At 56.7% G+C, this 17,632-nt stretch overlaps 7 protein-coding genes across 7 annotated transcripts; 3 read left to right on the top strand and 4 right to left on the bottom strand.

Annotated features, from left to right (window-relative positions):
- Positions 1 to 6: 6 nt before the first annotated feature.
- Positions 7 to 1,001, bottom strand: P884DRAFT_301946 (mitochondrial 37S ribosomal protein uS7m; the record flags this gene model as incomplete). The annotated part of the gene is made up of 2 exons (XM_069444900.1): positions 7 to 453; positions 591 to 1,001. 2 exons carry the CDS (start codon positions 999 to 1,001, stop codon positions 7 to 9), a joined length of 858 nt encoding a protein of 285 aa, XP_069295157.1.
- An 822-nt stretch (positions 1,002 to 1,823) lies between these two features.
- P884DRAFT_271809 (uncharacterized protein) lies at positions 1,824 to 2,819 on the top strand (the record flags this gene model as incomplete). Its single annotated transcript, XM_069442469.1, has 3 exons — positions 1,824 to 1,891; positions 2,041 to 2,212; positions 2,613 to 2,819. The coding sequence occupies 3 exons, from the start codon at positions 1,824 to 1,826 to the stop codon at positions 2,817 to 2,819; spliced, it is 447 nt and encodes a 148-aa protein (XP_069295156.1).
- Positions 2,820 to 3,912: 1,093 nt separating this feature from the next.
- On the bottom strand, positions 3,913 to 4,468 carry P884DRAFT_207312 (uncharacterized protein; the record flags this gene model as incomplete). The annotated part of the gene is made up of 3 exons (XM_069438782.1): positions 3,913 to 4,118; positions 4,295 to 4,354; positions 4,435 to 4,468. 3 exons carry the CDS (start codon positions 4,466 to 4,468, stop codon positions 3,913 to 3,915), a joined length of 300 nt encoding a protein of 99 aa, XP_069295155.1.
- Positions 4,469 to 5,464: 996 nt separating this feature from the next.
- On the bottom strand, positions 5,465 to 6,200 carry P884DRAFT_61470 (uncharacterized protein). Its single transcript, XM_069445986.1, has one exon. The coding sequence runs from the start codon at positions 5,923 to 5,925 to the stop codon at positions 5,509 to 5,511; it is 417 nt and encodes a 138-aa protein (XP_069295154.1). The 5' UTR covers positions 5,926 to 6,200; the 3' UTR covers positions 5,465 to 5,508.
- Positions 6,201 to 7,134: 934 nt separating this feature from the next.
- P884DRAFT_207378 (uncharacterized protein) lies at positions 7,135 to 8,738 on the bottom strand (the record flags this gene model as incomplete). The annotated part of the gene is made up of 2 exons (XM_069438787.1): positions 7,135 to 8,211; positions 8,283 to 8,738. The coding sequence occupies 2 exons, from the start codon at positions 8,736 to 8,738 to the stop codon at positions 7,135 to 7,137; spliced, it is 1,533 nt and encodes a 510-aa protein (XP_069295153.1).
- A 2,696-nt stretch (positions 8,739 to 11,434) lies between these two features.
- Positions 11,435 to 12,898, top strand: P884DRAFT_262832 (uncharacterized protein). The gene is made up of 4 exons (XM_069441696.1): positions 11,435 to 11,523; positions 11,648 to 11,673; positions 11,727 to 12,106; positions 12,171 to 12,898. Exons 1-4 carry the CDS (start codon positions 11,481 to 11,483, stop codon positions 12,712 to 12,714), a joined length of 993 nt encoding a protein of 330 aa, XP_069295152.1. The 5' UTR covers positions 11,435 to 11,480; the 3' UTR covers positions 12,715 to 12,898.
- Positions 12,899 to 13,345: 447 nt separating this feature from the next.
- On the top strand, positions 13,346 to 17,614 carry P884DRAFT_279622 (peroxisomal biogenesis factor 11-domain-containing protein; the record flags this gene model as incomplete). The annotated part of the gene is made up of 4 exons (XM_069443332.1): positions 13,346 to 13,887; positions 14,074 to 14,232; positions 15,953 to 16,129; positions 16,234 to 17,614. 4 exons carry the CDS (start codon positions 13,346 to 13,348, stop codon positions 17,612 to 17,614), a joined length of 2,259 nt encoding a protein of 752 aa, XP_069295151.1.
- Positions 17,615 to 17,632: the final 18 nt, after the last annotated feature.

Below are 17,632 nucleotides of genomic sequence, written 5' to 3'. Positions count from 1 at the left end.
CCCGACTCAGATCATGCCCTTCACGCCCTGGTGCGTCAGGTTGGCACGGTTGGCGGTGCCGAGCTTGTGGACCTGGGTCCGCTTGTCCCAGACGCTCGACCTCCCCTCCACGACGGCGACGATCTCCTCGGCCACGCGGTGCGGGAACATGGTCCGGCCGCTGCCCTTGGACCTCTTCTTCCTGACCACGTCCAAGATCCACATGAAGGCCGTCCTCCTCCGCTGGCGCGCCCGCAGGGGCACCGGCACCTCGAGCGACTTGCCGCCGCCGGCCAGGCCCTTGAAGCCGCGAAGCTTGATGAGCGGGGCGACCGAGTCGATGGCGAGGGAGAGGTAGAGGACCGGGTCGAGCGGCAGGTGGTGCGCTGGCGGGGCGCCCGGGAGCAGCGGCCTCGACGGATCGAGCCTCGGCGGTGGTGATGTGCGGAGGTAGTTGAGGATCATGGCCATATCCTGCACAAGGTCTTGCTGTCAGCATCTCGACATTTCTCTCCTTCTGTTCAAGTCTCCTCTTTTCCCTCCTTTGGCAACGTGGTCCTTGCTATTTTTTTCTTTCTTTTATTTTCTTTTATTTTTTATTTTTTTCTTACCCGCTGTGCCTTGGCCAGCTTTCCATCTCGCATCAACAGCCTCGTGACCTGCGCAACAACCGAGTCGTAACGGTACTTGGTGTGCTTTTGCGACGGTAGCGGCAGTTCTGGCAGCCCGAACTTGTGGCCCTCGACCGCCGGGTCAAGGGGGTTCAGGCCGTACTCGATCATCTTCAACTGCTTCAACGCCTCCTCGTTCTCCTTGCTGGTGTAGGGTGGTTCGCTGTCCGGCACCGTGGACGGGGGCTGCGCGCCCGAGTTGCTGTTGCTGGCCGAGCGCGGCGTCGTGTTGTCGGCCAGTCCCCTCGCCAGGACAGCAGCCGGCCCGGCCGGCGATGGCCCTTGGGCAAGCGGTCGGGTCCGCAGAGAAAGGGCTCTGCAGGCCGACCAGATGTTCAATCGTGGAGGCATGGTTGCTGATGTGTGGGTGGGATCGGCAACTGCACCCTGATACGAATTGTCGCGGCCGTGCTTGCGCTTCAAGGCGAGCGTTTCTCGAAAAAATGAGAGAAAGCCGGGGTTTAGCCGGGCGACATGGGAGTGCAGGGTCAAGCGCGCAATCATGCTTGCCCAACCCTGATCGATCTTGGCTCGACCTCCAAAGCAGCAGTACCTTACCTTAACATTTGTGTAGCCCATTAGTTATATCAATCTGATGTAACTTCCCCCCCGTTGTCGGGTGCCTGGTCGTGTTTGGTGCGCGCATGCGCTGCGTTTAAGGTGCAACTTCTCGAGGAAAACCTTTTGTTTCATCACTACCCTTTGGTGTGTCTGCCTAAAGTTGACAACCTGGAAGTCTCACCAAGCCAAGGTAAGGTAACTAATTTCACAGCACTGCTTTGTACCTACAACCAGTTTCTCCTCAGATAGTTTGCTCTTTAGCATGACGATCAGCCTTCTTCTGTTTCTGCCCAGCACTCGTTTTCCTTCCCGGGGGCGTAACTCTCCCCTCTCTTCCTTTTCTATCCCTTCTTCTTCTATTCTCTTTCCCTCTGGCTTAATTCCAGGGGTATGGTACGGTATATGTAAGAAGTCTCGGAAACAGCATCGCCAAACACACCTCGCGTCTAGACTGATAACTAAGTTACTAGTAACTACCTTACCTACCTCCACACTACCCCGGGCCCCACTAAACTGACCGCTTTCGGACCTCTCACTCGGGTCGAGTTAGTGCATCTCATTTCCAGTGTCAAACACCTGCGCACAGTGCACTGCCGGTCGGGCAGCTGCATGATGCGAATGGGTAGCCCGCAGCTCGCCCGCAGCTCGCCATTATCGGCGTATGGATGCCCTGGTATCCTGTATGTACATGTATGTACATACATACATACATACATACATGCATACACTGCTAGGAGTGGCCGCCGGTCACGGGAACAGGTGCCGCTTTGCCGCTACTCTCTGCCTCGCTTTAGTTTAGTATAGCGCAGTCATCTTCCAGATTACGCAGTACTGTTACTCTGCTGGGCTGTTCCACAGGATCCCACACTCCCCACAATCGCGTCCTCCAGACTGCCGGGGCTGCTTTTGACGTGGACATCGGGCAGGCCTACCATATCACCGCTGAATGGAGCTTGGGTCCCTTGGAGCAAAGCTCGTTGCAAATCGGCAGATCAGAAGAAGTAAGTGCCCGTCCCAACAATTCGAGGCGTTCCCGCACTGGCGGTGAAAGTGCGAGCGCGGCGGTGGGATTCCTCTCCCTTTCCTGACGGGTCTTCCACATCGATCCATCGCCTCGCAACCCACCATCCGGGTTAATCAGCCCGGCTTGCCTATTTTGGCCGGGCGATGCTTTTCTTCACCACTCATGCACAGCTCTGAACACATCAAACTCGACAGGAAGCAGTCCCATACTAGTACTGTAGGCGTGGGGAAAAGGCCCGCCATCGGAGCCCTTGTCATTCCCATCTCACGGCCCAGTTAAACCAAGCAAAGCTAGCAGACAGCGATCCCAAAACAGCCGAGCCTCGCAATCTAAGTCAGGAAGCATAATGCCCGCCAGCCGATGCAAATAACCAAAAGACCTCGAGAAACTTTTTCATCCATCATCCGAAACCCCAGCCTGCTTCTGACCACGTCCTTGTCTCGAAAGCACCGGGGGATAGGGATATCGCGGCAGCAGGTGGTCATCCGACCAGGAGTGTGCAGACCGCTCTTGCGTTTCTCAACCCCTGTAAAACAGACCAGACCAACCCGCCAGCGAAGAACCAGACACCCAACTGCAACTAATGAGACAAGATTCGCATGCCAGAAGCAACTAGGAATCCTTCGGAATATGGGAAGACAAGAGAGAAAATCCTCCAGACACACGTCGCCTCCTCTTTTTCCCCAGGAATGAAGTCCCTCGCATGCGTGACAGTGACCTCCCATTACCGCCAAAACGGAAAGACAACGGTGCCAACCGCACGCAGAGTAACCAAACCAGCGCAATGCTCAAAGTAACAAGCAAGTAATCAGAGAGTTAGAGTTCCCAGGTACTGTCAACTCCAGATCGGAGAGAGAACCGATAGACAAACGGTGAAACAACTGGCAAGAAGAAGAAGAAAAAAGAGCCCGGTGGTATCAGCATTGTACAAACTTGTAAGGGCAAAAGAATCAGCCACCAAATAAAAAAAGGAAAAGTAGAGAGAAAAAGAGACGTGCCAAAATAGCCACCAAACCAGGAAACCAGGAAGAAGAAGGAATTCCAATATCGAGGAGAAGGGGGGTCCCGAAGGAGAAAAAAAAGGGGGGGAAGAGGGGTTGACGTGCGAGAGATGTCAGAGAGTGGTTGAGAAATGGATCAGAGGGGGAAAAGAGGCCGGCAGGAGGGCGAGCCGAGAGACAGGGGGCCCAAACAGAGGGCGGCGGCAGCGGAGAGCAGGAGAGACCGGGCAGCACACATGCCGCCTAGAAGGTCCTCCGAGATGGCCTTACAGAGGCTTCACGGCCATCTGGTCCCTCGCTCTCGGCAGCTTCCCGTTTGCCTGCCTGTCTCTGTTGCTGAGCCCCATCCATCATCTCGGCTGGGATCAATCTTCGGCCCCCTTTACCCCAGACATGTCCATCATTTCAACTACCTTCTTCCACCAACCCTGTCGTCGTCGGGAGAGGTTGGGTTTGAGATGGTTCCGGAGGGCTGGCCTCTTTTCTTCCCCCTCAACCTCCCCTCCTTCACTTTCCGCTGGGATGACTGTCTGGGAAGGAGCGGGTAAGCGGGAGGAAGACGACGACGACGACGACGACGACTCCCCCCCCCCCCCCGCCCTCCGACGCGTCCAGCCAAAAAAAAAAAAAAAAAAAAAAACCCCCCAAAGAAAAAAAAAGGCCAACGCCGAGGCCGTCAGTACCGCCTTCCGAGGTTGGGCGTCGTCGAGCTCGTGGAGGGCGAGCTGGCCGGGCTGCACATGAGAACCGGCATAATACATTTCAGAGCGACCTCGGCGGCGTCCTCACGGGCATTCTGGAGGTACTGGCCGTCGTACCAGAAGCGCGAATTGTACGGGGCGCCGGACACATATACGGTGCTCGACCAGGCGGTGCGGCCGCCTGAGATGGAGGGAAAGCATAGGTGTTAGTTCCGAAGTAGAGGGCAAGTAAGGGAATGAATGAATGAGTGGGCGGCTTTTTTTATAAAAAAAGGAAGGAGAAGAAGAAGAAGAAGAAGAAGAAGAAGAAGGAGCAAGAATTACTATGGAGGAGCAGGGGAAGGAAACAGAACATACCTCGCCTGTCCGAGAAGAGCTTATACTCTGGCTCCGCGATATTGTTTACACGGCAGATTTCTGGGTGAGCGGTGATGGTTAACAGGTTAGTCTGTGGTTTGGGAGTTGACAGTTGTGGGTGAAAAGGGGGGTTGTTGTACCCTTGAGCATGTCCGTCCACCTACAATACGCCATTGTGTCCGTGTTTGGTTCGTATGGTGTGCTTCAGCCTCTCCCGAATCTGGCAGGGTGGATGGTGATGCTGCTGAGACCTGCGGACGCCTGGGCCGGACAGACTCTGTCAAATGAGTTTGATGATCGAGTACTTAGAGGAGTCGACGAAGTGGTGGATGTGCCCGGGAGATCGGCTTTATCATCTCGGGACTATTCGCCGCCGCAGGTACCGTTTGGGACCCAAACAATCGGTCAGCGAGTATGACTGATGTGGCCGAAATGGATTCGAAGATCCAGTGTGCTTAATTAAGATGCATACACCTTGCCGTACTGTTCGTGTTGTCTCGTGCTTTGCTACTTCCCAGCAGCGCTGTTTGTTCGCAAAGGCGCAGGGCGACAGTGAGTTGATTCATGGGCAGCAGGCGGGATGGTGCATCGTGGCCACGGACAGAAGGACCTAGAAGACAAGACGAGTAAGAGCGAAGCGCCCTTTTGTTGCACCCGGCGTAGATGGAGAGAGCAGACAGGTCAGATGAGAAAGCGAAGATCAGATATTTCGGTGTCTTGTGTGGGCGTGGCGGCTATCCTATGTGGAGATCCGTGGGCTGTCTGGGATGGCAACGACTTGTCTCCATCCGAGGCGGTGGATAAACAAGCTTTCTATTCTGATGTCTGTTGACCATCATTCTCTTTGCTTTTTGGTCTCTGCTGCCGCATGCCAAGTCACCGGTCTCCAACGAACACGGTGCCACGGTATCCTTGGGACTCTTGAAAATTTGGGGAGCCACGACATGGCAAGGGCCTGAATGGTAGGTACTGCAGTACTGCAGGCCGAAAGGAAATTGAGGGAACACAGGGCAGAACTCTCCCCGGTGCAGAGGAGTGTGTATACTCACGAGGTACAGCACATGTACATACCTATATGCACACGTTGCAAGTACCTGCCTGATGTATGTATGTACAAAGGTACATAAATGGGTATACAATACAGTGCAATTGGACGTTGTTACCAGCGGTGAGCGAGGCAGCAGGGATGCACTGCGGGTGCGGTGTCGAAGTCATCATGTAGCGCATACCGAGAGTTGGCGTGTCCCGGCATTGTGTTTCGCTAGTGACGAGGACGTCGAGACAAAGTATGCAGAAAGAAGAAGCAAGAAGATACACCCCCCTGCCAGCGAGTAACTAGGGTCCCGAAAAAAGTAAAGAAAAATGGAGATTACCCGCTTCGGCGCCGCGTCGATGAGCTGTCCGCCCGCTTGCTCCGCCGTAGTGAAGGTCAGCCAAAACAGACGAATGCCAGGAATATAAATGCAAGGGATAAGGCGTGAAGTGGTCTTGGGGTCTAGAAATGCCCAGATAGCAAGAAGAAGCGCGAATGGGCCAACAGAGACCATAGACGGGCTGGGCAGAAAAGCTCCGTCGTTCGCATGCCAAAGAATCCCAAGAACGAGCAGGGTGTTCGTCTGAGTTGTCACCATCAAGATGCAGTTGCTTGTCGGGATCAAAGGACGAGCTATCCACTTTGGCCCGCACGGCCCGTGATCGTGAGCGAAGAGGGCGAATCGGAAAGCTGCAGGAGTGTTGTCTGTGCGGTAATTAGATAAGGGAAACGTGGACGTGTTTGGTATCCACAAAAATTCAGAGCATCTCTTCACTGCTTCCACTAACGGGCCGGAGCACGCAGTCTTTGCGCCGCCGAACCGTCACTGAGGGAACAAGGCCCTTTTGAACGAACCGCTTCGGTCCCGTCCGGTTTTGATTTCGACTGTTTGCAACTTCAACTCCCGTAGTGATATGTCCGTACTGGCATCATAGTCCACAAACTCTGGCGGTACAGTACCCGGGGATGGTGCTTGTTCAAGCCGCGGAGCTAGTGCACGGCCGGAGGAGTGAAGGATGATAGCTCGGCGTCGATACAGATCTGGCGGTGCCGGCCCGCTGGGAGCTTCTCGCAGCGGTTTCACCAATGACTGACGGTTGCCAACATCTGGATGCTGTGCAGCGGCAAAGCAGGCTTATGAGAACCTGATCACAGGCAGCCCTTGACGGCTAGCGCACCCCTCGCAGGGTGACTTGGGGTGTGTGTGCTGTTCTGTGTGTGTTCTGTGCTGGTGCATGGTGCATGTGTACCCCGTATCGTCGGTCTTTTGGAGGTTAACTGGCCCTTTCCTTCTCGGCTCTGCGTCGTGGGAACTCTCAACTCCGACGCTGGTGGGTTGGGAGTCATCACACAACTAACCGCAATGATATAGCGGTTATCGGCAGCTCGAGGGGCGCGGAGGATCTAGCCAGTAGTGTCAGTATAGAAGTTGCCTGGGCAGCTCGTCCGGACTACTCCGAGAGAGAGATTGCGAATATCCTTCCGGCTCAAACGGCCCCCCACCGGCTGGCCCGGGAAAAGAAGTTCTGGGAGCCTCTCGGAGCAACACCCGGGGTCTACGCGGGCCGGACGGCCGTAAGGCAAGCGGCGGCTTACACTTCGCCGCCGCAGGCTGCCGGCCGAATCCCCGATCTTGATCGATCGGCGTAGTGTGCGGAATCCCTCCAGGATGTGGGCCCAGGTGACACGCGGCTCGGTACAGGCGGAAGTGACGTTGACGGTCTGGCAAGGGCCAACCATGTGTGCGCGTGGATGGCTGCGCGGCCCCGAAAGGGTGTACGCAGGGAACCCCCACCATCCTATTCGCTCATTTCTCGAAGGCCTGCCTCAGGAGCTCGTCATAGCGCTCCTTATCGGCTAGCTTCGTCCGCACCACGGCATCCGGATCCTCGCACCAAAACTGCGACACCGCCTTCTCGACACTGACGGGAAGGCGTCCAGGGCAGAGGTGGTCTTCTAACAGGAGGTACATGGCGTTCACAGACGATAGGCAGTGCCAAAACCATATCCCCTTCGAGTCCCACATTTCTTGCATGACACGTGAGACTGTGATCGCAAGTCCCTGTTCGGCCGCCATCGTACGTTCCTCTTCTTCAAAGACGTGCATGAATTCGCGCCGTATCTTGTCAAACTCGACGTAGCTATCATCCCGAATTTGATCAATGCTGCATCCGGTAAGCCAGTACGGCACGCTGAGCATCTCTCGGGGCAGCGCGCAGAGCCACTCTAGGTCTATCAGATATGTGACGTTCCAGTCGTCGTCCACAAAGATGTTACTAGCGTGGAGATCGGTGAGCTGGAGCAGGAACGGCCCGTAACGGTGTTCCCGCTTGATGAACCGGTGCGAGAAGACCCGGAGCAGTGTCATGACGGCCATTTGGCCGCGGCAATCAATTTCGCTGTTGACGGCGTTGGGTTGGCTGAGAAAGCGTTGGTCGTGAAAGGTGATCATGTCGGCCACGAAGGCGTCGGTGCATTTGTACGTGTCACTCATCTGCATCGTCCTCGGTGCGCCGTCGTTTTCTAGCAAGATCATGGAGCAAATCAAGGGCCGGTTTCTCAGCATTAAGGTGCCGTCACCATTGAATTGGAAGGATCCGATCTGCATCTGGGGGAGACGCGCCAGCGACAGCATGATCTTGGACATTCCTCGGAATAGTCTCTGCCTCCGAGCAGGATCGTCTCTGTACTTGTCCCACGTTTCTGATAGCATCTGCCCAGACTCAGGATTGATATGGTCCAGCAGCAGGTATGCGAACGGGACACTGTGGTGGGTTGCGTTGAGGGTGTACTGGGAGAGCACCCGATCGAATAAGCGGTAGATGCAGCGGCGGACCATATGTGAGATACGGACCAGGAATGGCCTGTGGCAGACATGGGTAAACTATAGTAAGGCTGTGTGAGCTTCCATGTGAAATTACTGACCTCAGGGGGTGCTATTAAACCCGGACTCACCTGGCGGCCGTCGGAAAAGCCAAAGCCATAGAGGTGGGGGATACGAATATGAGGGCAATTCTCTTGCATGAAGACATATGCCCCAACCTCGCAGCCAAGCTTCTCGTCTACCGTACCGGGGTATCTTGCTTCAGCGAGCTTGTGTGGCATGGCGCAACGAAACACAACCTTCCTCTCCTGACGGCCCGGCGAGGTTATCTTGAGTAAGACACATATGTTGAAGCCGCCCCGGATCCAGTGGCGGCGCTCTAGGACATCACAGGTGTCATGCTTGCCCAGTCCCAGGTGGTGTCGCGTCAGAGCCTCGATCGATTTTCTGTGCCGCCAGAGGTCGTCGGCCAATGTCTGGAGAGCTGCACTATACCCGAGGCGGCTGAGGACATTGAACTCTTCCTCGACGGCCTCTTCGTACGTCATAGAACGGCCCTGGATATCCAACGTGGCTGGAGCAGTCATGGCGGCGATATTTGAGAGAGACGGCGATCTGCACGTTGTCGTTGCCGCAGCTTTCGTGTCGCGCCTGCGAGAGCGGAGGCTGGAAAGCACTGACCAGCAGGCTTCCTTCATAAGGGTGTAGTTAATTACAGCGTATGTAATTACGGAATACAGCACCTGTATTTAGGTAGCCTCTTCGCCTATCATCAAGCGCTTGAGAACCGCTTTCAGTGGCCATTCCTCGAAGTTCGCGACAGGAGTCTCGGCTGTCTCCTCTTCCAAAGCGGGCCCCCGAGAGGTTCGCGGTTTGGGAAGGCTGCGCTGGATTCGGCGGGTCTTTAGGCGCTTGGTTGTTTGTTGGACTCGGAGTCTTTCGTAACCGAGAGCCGCGCCGTTTCGTGAACTGCAGGGGTCGAAGTGTTTATCCTACGGCGCTTGCGCGGTGCCTAAGTGACATCGCCCCGGCCGTGCTCTGTGACGCTGTCCTCAATGGGACCGCGGTCCTCTCTATCATCGGTACCGCAGCGTCGACGACGGCCGATGTTATGCTAAAGGTTGACTCGGTCTTGGCCGGCAGATGGCTGCATGGATGGGCTGGCGTCAACCAGCTCGCGGTCGTTATTGCTCTCATTGTCCGACAAACTTGGTATGCCCGGGAGCATGGAGAAAAACGGGGGTTGGATGAGTCGGCTGCTCTGCGATGGCGCTCCGCCTCATATCGCCGAAGGTGGGTTTCGCGGCTTGCCGAGGAGCGCAGGAGGGTCGGTCGCTGCCTGCGTCGACGTAGACAAATCATCGATTGCATTGGTGGCTTGATGATGTTCTGGCCTGGGACACTGCAATCGAGAATATCATCTTCGTGTTGAAATAGGGCTCGGGGCGGGCACCGTAACTGCGCAGGTCGACGACACCCTCCGCCAACGCCTTAGCGAGCAGCTTCGAGATTGGGCAGAGAAGAGGGAGCTTCTCCTCAACAAAGGGAAACCAGGTAGGCAAAATCTCCTTGTTGTGGCCCTTGTGGAAGCGCAGAAGCACCTGCATCCCGAGACGGTCCCGGCCGCCGTCGCCCATCGGGTCACGCAGGATCCAAAGGTTGATGTCTTCCCAGCAGAGAACTTTGTACATTTGGGTCCGTCCTCTCGTCCACTCCGTCGCACACCCAACAGTTCTTGGGGCGCTGTTCGACGTAGAGATCCGAATCATTGTCGACATCGGTGTAGGCATCGGACTCCTCGTCGTATTCCTTGACCTTGACCTTCACATTCTTCATTTGCGCGTACACCAACTCGTGCCGCCGGCAACCCGTCCACATCAGAATGTCCCGAATCAGCGAATCGTCGAGGCGGTCGAGTCCGATCTTGAAGGTCGTCTTCCAGTCTCGCACCCAGCGGAAATGCGCGAGATACGTAAACCCTGACGGTCGAGGACTCTCTTGTGCTTCGGCTCTACCCACAGCCCGAATTTGGGCGCAAGTTCGAGCCCGGCAACAGTGACAAAATGGTCGTGAAGCCGCTTTTCGAGCTCATGACCGGTGTACTTGTGATACGCCGCTGACAGCTGTCGGAAGTACTGACCTCTTCGCCTTCGCATTAAGGACCGGGCAAAAGCTTCGGCAAGACCCCTGTTGTTCCTTCCAACTCGGTGTTTTCAGGTGGTCCTTCCACGCAGGTTTGTCGCACAGGAATTCGCAAAAGGCCTTCCATCGTCGCGTGCCGTAAGCGACGTTCACTTTGTAATTATCGGAGTGGTTCCGCGGAAGAGGGCGTCGATTGTTCCCTCGATCCTGGATGTAACTACTGAAGTTCTTCAGCAGTGAGTGGTGGGGTGTCGGGCTCTAACTAACCGATACAGTGCGAGACAGTAGGCTGTTTACCGCTGTTAGCGACACCATAAGTTGCGTACGTGTTGTATTATACGGAGCAAAATACTCAGTATCGAATTACAAGGAAGTGCAGGAGTTCTTCGCTTCCTTCTAACACGCTACCTACTTAGCCTCCTAGCATGCGGAATGCATCTCTATAGTAAGTTACAATGCATGCAATCTTAGCATGGTCCTTGCTGCCAGTGACAGCATGGCGGACAACCCACGTATGTATGTATGTATGTAATCCGTACTTTATCGCGCGTGGTTATCGCGCGTCAAACCACTGAAGCTGGCAAGGTTGTAAGGAACACTACCGCGTCCGTTACCTGGTACGGAGAGTACTATACCGGCATCTCAAAGCGGGCATTCTTTTTACAAAGACCTTAGGTTTCTGCCGTCTTGAAAGCCCGTTATACGAATACCACTAATCCGAACAGTATGGTATAACAGCCCCGTACCTCTCTCTTTCTCTTTTTGGACGGATTACTATTCATTCGTAACGGCTCGGCTGAGGCATGTGCTGTCTCCACCTGACCCATTGGGGATCGTCCTGATGATTGCCTCGGCTCTCCAACCCCGGATTCGGTAGGCCCCATCTCACCCCCGGGTTGGGACGGAGCCTCGGCCGAGGAAACAGCCCCTCGCCGCATGGTGTAACGATTTTGTCTACAAGTCCGAGGGTAATACGGCCGATGTCCATTTGAAGCAGCCTTCGCCTGCTTTCACTCCCTTATCCGACTCTTCTCCCTTCGTTAGAATCGCGACCGAAACTGGGTCCCGGAACTCAATTGAACCTTTTTTGCAGACGTTTCCAGCCGTGGGACTTTTTGTTGCCATTTAATCCACCGCATTGCGCCGCGTTTGCGCCGCGTGTGTGCACCCTTCACGCTGCCGCGAAGATGCCTTTCGACACCGAGTTGACCCGCCGACTCGGCATTGCAGGTACGTGCAGGGTGAGCGTGTCAAATGCGGATCAAACGCGGGACGCTGTGTTCAATGTTCAACTACATGTCGGACGAACTGTGCATACGTCGAGGCTGACATGGCATCTCTTGGTGCAATGAAGTCCCGGTCGTGCAGGGCGGCATGCAGGCAAGTGTTGATCCCCCTTTGCTTGTCGGTGGCGGGACATTAACTGTAGACAGCATGTCGGGACCGCCGAGATGGCGAGCGCCGTGTCCAACGCGGGTGGCCTGGGTATCATCACGGCCCTGATTTGGCCCGACCCGGAAGGCTTCCGCCAGGAGATCCGCAAGTGCAGGAAGCTGACGAGCAAGCCGTTTGGTATCAACATCACCCTGCTTCCGGCGCTTGTTCCGCCAGACTACGAGGCGTACGCCCAGGTTGCCATCGACGAGGGGATCAAGATCGTCGAGACGGCCGGTAACTCGCCGGGGCCCGTCATCTCCAAGCTCAAGAAAGCCGGCTGCATCGTTCTGCATAAATGCACCACCATCAGGCATGCCCAGTCAGCCGTCAAGCTTGGTGTCGACTTTTTGAGCATCGACGGCTTCGAGTGCGCAGGGTAAGTCCCAACGCCGTGGGTAACCCTGACGAGGTCGAGGGATCATCGCTAACGCGACAGCCAGCCACGTCGGCGAGTCGGACATCACAAACTTCATCCTGCTCGGCCGGGCGCGGCAGACGCTCAAAGTCCCCTTTATCGCCTCGGGTGGCTTCGCCGACGGGCAGGGTCTCGCGGCCGCACTCTGCCTCGGCGCCTGCGGCATCAACATGGGCACCCGGTTTTTGTGCACCGTCGAGAGCCCCGTCCACCAAAGCATCAAGGAGCAGATCGTCAAGGCGCAAGAGACGGACACGGCACTGGTCATGCGGCGCTGGCGCAACACGACCCGCCTGTACCGCAACAAGGTCACGGAGCAGGCGCTCAAGGTCGAGCGCGAGAGCAAGACGGGCGAGTTTTCCGAGATCGCACCCTACGTCAGCGGCAAGCGCGGTCGGGAGGTGTTCATCAACGGCGATCCCGAACACGGCGTGTGGACCGCCGGACAGGTCATGGGCCTGATCCACGACATTCCTACCTGCAAGGAACTCATCGCGAGGATCGAGAAGGAGGCGGAAGAAACGTTGAAGGAGAGGTTAGCACTGGTCAAGCCTGCGCCGAAGCTGTAATCGATGCACTTGCTTGTTTGTTTGTGTGTGTGTGTGATCTAAGTTAGAGCTTTGTGTTTCTGGTTTTCTGGTAACACTGGGGTCCAGCACTGGTTTTTTTTTATTTTTATTTTTTTTTATTTAGGTATGATGATGCGCTTGATGATTATGGTTCTATGTCTCTCTCAGTCTGGGTGCCACAGGCGAGAACCTGTCTGACCTCCGACAGTAGACCAACAACCCTAACCCTTAGTATTGTGAACTGACTCGGCCAACTGAATGATGAGCCGAGAAGAGCCCCGCTCAGCTCCCTTGTTCCCTGCATCGATGTCGGCTTGGGATGCAGGCGCTCAATGCTGCGCAACCTCGGCATGTGCTTCATCCACTAATTCCCCCCTTCCCGCCATCCCGACTAAGACATCCTACCCGACTTTAACTTTCGTGGTCTCAACTTCCAACCCGTCCACCAACAAACACGCCTGATAACGTCCACGGGGCATAACTGACGGCGGGGCTTTTTTTTTCCAACCACCGTTTCAGAAGAAAACACGCATCAATTTCAACCCGGAGCAACAACCGAATCTCTCTTCCCCCCCCCCCCCCCCCCCCCCAACATACTGCTGCGCAGAGAGAGACAGCAAACCCGCCCACCATGGTCGCCGACGCCCTCGTCTACCACCCGGCCGTCGGGCACTACCTCAAGTACGTGGCGACGACGGTCGGCCGCGACAAGCTGCTGCGCACGCTGCAGTACTTTGCGCGCTTCTACGCGTGGTACCTGCTGCGCACCAACCGGCCGGAGACGGCGATCCAGCCGTGGGAGACGATGAAGAAGCAGTTCGGGCTGGTGCGCAAGGTGCTGCGGGCGGGCAAGAACGTGGAGCACTTCAAGGCGGCCGCGGTCGCGGCCGACGCCAAGGGGACCGACCCCGTCCTGCGCTACGCCACCGTCGGCCGCCAGCTCGGCTACGCCGGCTACCTGACGATGGACCTGGCCACGCTGCTGGACGCGACGGGGATCAAGAAGAGCGCCCGCGCCAAGCGGTTCCAGCAGGAGGCCTACCGCTTCTGGGCGGCCGGCCTCGCCTGCAGCGTCGTCGCCCAGCTGTACACGCTCTACCAGCTGCGGCAGCGCGAGGCCAAGGTCGACCGGAAGGAAGGCGAGGGAGTTCTGGAGAGCAAGAGGATTGCCATGTGAGTTTCTCTCTTTTTTTTTTCTTTCTTCTTTCTTTCTTTACTTTTTCATTCTCCCTTCTTTCTCCCCTCCCCCCTTCCCCCAACCCCTCCTCTTCTTTTCCCCCCTCTATTTCCCTTTCCCCCTTCCCATAGCTCTTTTCCTGAACCGTAAAGCTTTTGACCGCTGACCGGTCGTTGGTACAGGGAGCGTGCTGCCAGCAGGCTGCAGTTGACCTCGGACCTCTGCGATCTCACGGTGCCTCTTTCGGCTCTGAACTGGGTCGCCTTTGATGACGGCATCGTCGGCCTCGCCGGCACGCTGAGCTCTTTGATCGGCGTATACTTGCAGTGGAAGAAGACGGCGTAAGGGGAAGAAGAGTGTGGTTTATTGCGGGAGCCCAGCATTAGGGAAACTGAGCAACGCTACCAAGCATGGCTTGCAGTGTTGTGGATGGACGTGGTGGATGATTTGGTCTTACAAAATAAGCGACCGGCTGGGTTTTACTCAGCTGCCTTGCAACGACGAAGGGCGATGGGGGCCGGCTAATGTGTTTTGATACCTCCGAGTTTTGCTAGATCTTGCTTTGCCTTTCGTACCCGTGTATCTTCGGTGTAGTTCAATGACGGATTCGGAAACCCTCGACCTAAGGGAATCCGAACTTTGGACTCTTCTCGCCGCATGCCATCCATTGCAAGCGACTCGTCTCCCCGCACCCAAAACGCTCTGCAGGAGAAAGATCCCAGGCTGCATCCTATACTAGCCCGCGCGCCTAACGCCGGGACCTTCTCGGCGATGGTTTTGGCCTGGCCAAGGGGCCATGTTCAGCAATCACCCTCGCCATTCATTTTCGCCCGGTCCTGGCCATGGCCAATTACTGTGCATCTACGCTCCGGCCCGAGCGCATGCAAGTGAGAACCACAGAGCTGCAGGCGGTACAACATGCGCAGCAGAGAAACGTGGGTGAAGTGGGAACAGAAGATACTTCCCCACCCCCGGGTACAATTACCCCAACCCCAACATCTGGGCATGCAAGCCACAGCAATGGTGGTACGGAGTAGGAAGGAAGCTAACGTGAACGAACTGGGATCATATTTGAAGAGAGGGGTCGACACCGCAGCGTACTACGTAGTCAAGAGCCAAGCAGAGATCCCTGTTCCCTGCCGTCTCACCCCGGTATCCGAGATGCAAGGACACATTGTGTGCAGATCGGTGTTGACGTTAACGACTTGCTGGGTCCTCCCCTTTTTTTTTTTTCTTTTTTCGTTTTTTTCTTTTTCTTTCTTTTTTTTTTTACCGCCTGGTGTGGCTGCACCCATTGCTGAGTAAAGTATGACTCGAACAATGTCAAGCCAGAAGAAGCGAGGGACCATACGGATTGCATACAGCGTAGAGAAGCCCTGTGGAAGAATAAGGCAAGCCTCCAATCCGTGCGGCTGGAAGAAGGCCCGCATCGGCCGTGCAATCAGGTCGCACGTGCTCCGCAATTGTGATCAAGCCACCCACACTATCTAGGATACATTAGCAGCTGCATTGGAGCCAAAAAATCAAACTTCCCTATGGGGCCTGTTTCCATCCTTGAAATCCGGACGGTTGAGGTCAAGGTGCCGAAACAGGACATGAGCTCCGCGAAGTTGCAATGGATGACAGCAGACAAAACAGCCATGCATTAGTTGGCAGCGGGACTTTCAGGTTCCTGAGGCCGGCTCCTCGCCTCGTGCTTCATTGAAACCTCCTAATGTAGTGTGGCCTGTTTCACCTTCTACCCGTCCCGTCTCATCCAAGCTGAAGCCTTGTGGTGAATGTACCAGTCCGTTTGAACAAAGAGAGCAACCACCAACGTCATCTCGCTCAATACGCATCTTGCGCCGTGACAGGAACTGCAGCTCACAGCACTAGGGATTTTTTTTTCTTTCCTTTTTTTTTTAAGTGACCAGTTCAGGAACCCCCCATCCATTCCCTTGGAGTGAAAGAAGAGATCGCGGTATTGGCACCGTCTCGTTCCGTGCGGGCAGTCACGAAGCATCACCGGTGAATGCTTCCTCAACTTCGACAAGCGCTCAACACTCAATTGGGCAAAAACAGCAACAATTCTGCCACAGACACCTGCCACGGTCGACACGCCGCCGATATGGCTGCGCAATCCGAGTTCGGGGATATGGGGTTGTCCATCCTGGGGCTGGGCACGCAATACCCTCCCTACGACCTGAAGCCGAGCTCGCTCGAGGTGCTGAGCAAGCGATTTTACCCAGAATCGCCAGCGTGAGTTGAGATCACGGCCGTCGTTTTTTTTTTTTTTTTTTTTTTTTTTTGTCGAGTTCAGGCTGACCTAGCCCCGCGTCCCATGCCACGCCTCTTTGCCGCAGCATGAGCAAGGTGCTCTCGATCAACCGGTACACGGGCATCGACCAACGCTCCTCGATAGGAACGCCCGACCACCCGCTGGTGAACCAGCCGAACCCGCCGACCATCACCGAGCTCAACGAGACCTTCATGAGGGACGGCGTGCCGTTAGCAGTCAGTGCCGCGCGGAAAGCCCTGGCCGAGGCGCGCGTCGAGCCGGACCAGGTCACGCACATGGTCTCGACCACATGCACCAACTCGGCGAATCCCGGCTACGATCATTTCGTCGCGAGGGAACTCCGCCTGAGCCCCGGAACCGAGAAGGTCCTCCTCCACGGCGTAGGCTGCAGCGGCGGGCTCGCGGCCCTCCGCACGGCAGCCAACCTCTGCCTCGGCCACACGATGCGGCGCAAGCCTGCGCGCATTCTCGTCGTCGCCCTCGAGATCAGCACCACCCTGGTCCGGAGCGAGCTCGAGTCCATCAACGCCTCGCAGGAAACCCGCATCGGCGTCGCCCTCTTCAGCGACTGCGCCAGCGCCTGCCTCCTCTCCAACTCGATACCCTTCCCGGACAACGGGCCCTCCGGCCGCCCTTCGCCGCCCCCGCCGCCAGCAATCTACTCCCTCCTCGGCTGGCAGCACCACACCATCCCAGACACCGAAGACGACCTCGGCTTCGACGTCGACCCGCACGGCTGGAAAGTCGTTCTGTCCCCGCGCGTGCCCCGGCTGACCCAGTCCGTCCTGCTTCCCACCTTCACCTCCCTACTGGCCTCCCTACCCCCTCCGTTCTCCTCCCCCGGTGACCACCATCACCACCACCACCAGCAACAGCAGCAGCAGCAGCAGCAGCAGACGCCAGAGCTGAAACCCGCCGACTTCGACTGGGCCATGCACCCCGGCGGCGCCACCATCCTCTCGGGCGCCGAGCAGGCCCTGGGCATCACGCCCGAGCACATGCGCGCCAGCTACGACACGTACATCAACCACGGCAACAGCTCGTCGGCCACCATCCTCAGCGTCCTGGACCGCCTGCGCCACAAGGACATGGACGCGCTGGCCCCTCCCGCCGGGAGCGGTCCCGACGGCGGCGGCGGCCGCCGCCGCGGCGGTGTGAAGGAGCACGTGGTCGGCTGCGCGTTCGGGCCCGGCATCACCGTCGAGATGTGCATGTTGAGGAGGAACCTGCGCGACGGGTTTGGCATGCCTGCGAGGGGCATGGAGACGCCGCCCGAGACGGAGAGCGAAGGGGGCGGTGCCACGGATGTCGACGAGGCGAGCGAGGCCGGGGAGGAGGGGAACCCAACGGGTGGTGGGACCGGGACTGCGGCGCAACGGAGCGGCGCTCAAGACGATGGTGAGGCGTTCATCAGCGAGGAATTGGAGCGTGTGGAGTTGGACTGAGGTTTTCTAGGTTGGGGG

This window comes from Thermothelomyces heterothallicus (assembly GCF_042370625.1).
Source record: "Thermothelomyces heterothallicus CBS 202.75 unplaced genomic scaffold P884_scaffold_23, whole genome shotgun sequence".
Lineage (NCBI taxonomy): Eukaryota > Fungi > Ascomycota > Sordariomycetes > Sordariales > Chaetomiaceae > Thermothelomyces > Thermothelomyces heterothallicus.
Note: the sequence above shows the minus strand (reverse complement) of the source record. Positions and strands in the feature narration are given on the sequence as shown.

Excerpts from the sequence above, each read along its gene's own strand:
- P884DRAFT_61470 (XM_069445986.1), bottom strand. The coding sequence starts at position 5,925 with ATGGTGACAACTCAGACGAACACCCTGCTCGTTCTTGGGATTCTTTGG.
- P884DRAFT_262832 (XM_069441696.1), top strand. The coding sequence starts at position 11,481 with ATGCCTTTCGACACCGAGTTGACCCGCCGACTCGGCATTGCAG. Across the intron at positions 11,524-11,647 it reads CCGCCGACTCGGCATTGCAG|TCCCGGTCGTGCAGGGCGGC; the intron begins GTACGTGCAGGG and ends GGTGCAATGAAG. Across the intron at positions 11,674-11,726 it reads TCGTGCAGGGCGGCATGCAG|CATGTCGGGACCGCCGAGAT; the intron begins GCAAGTGTTGAT and ends AACTGTAGACAG.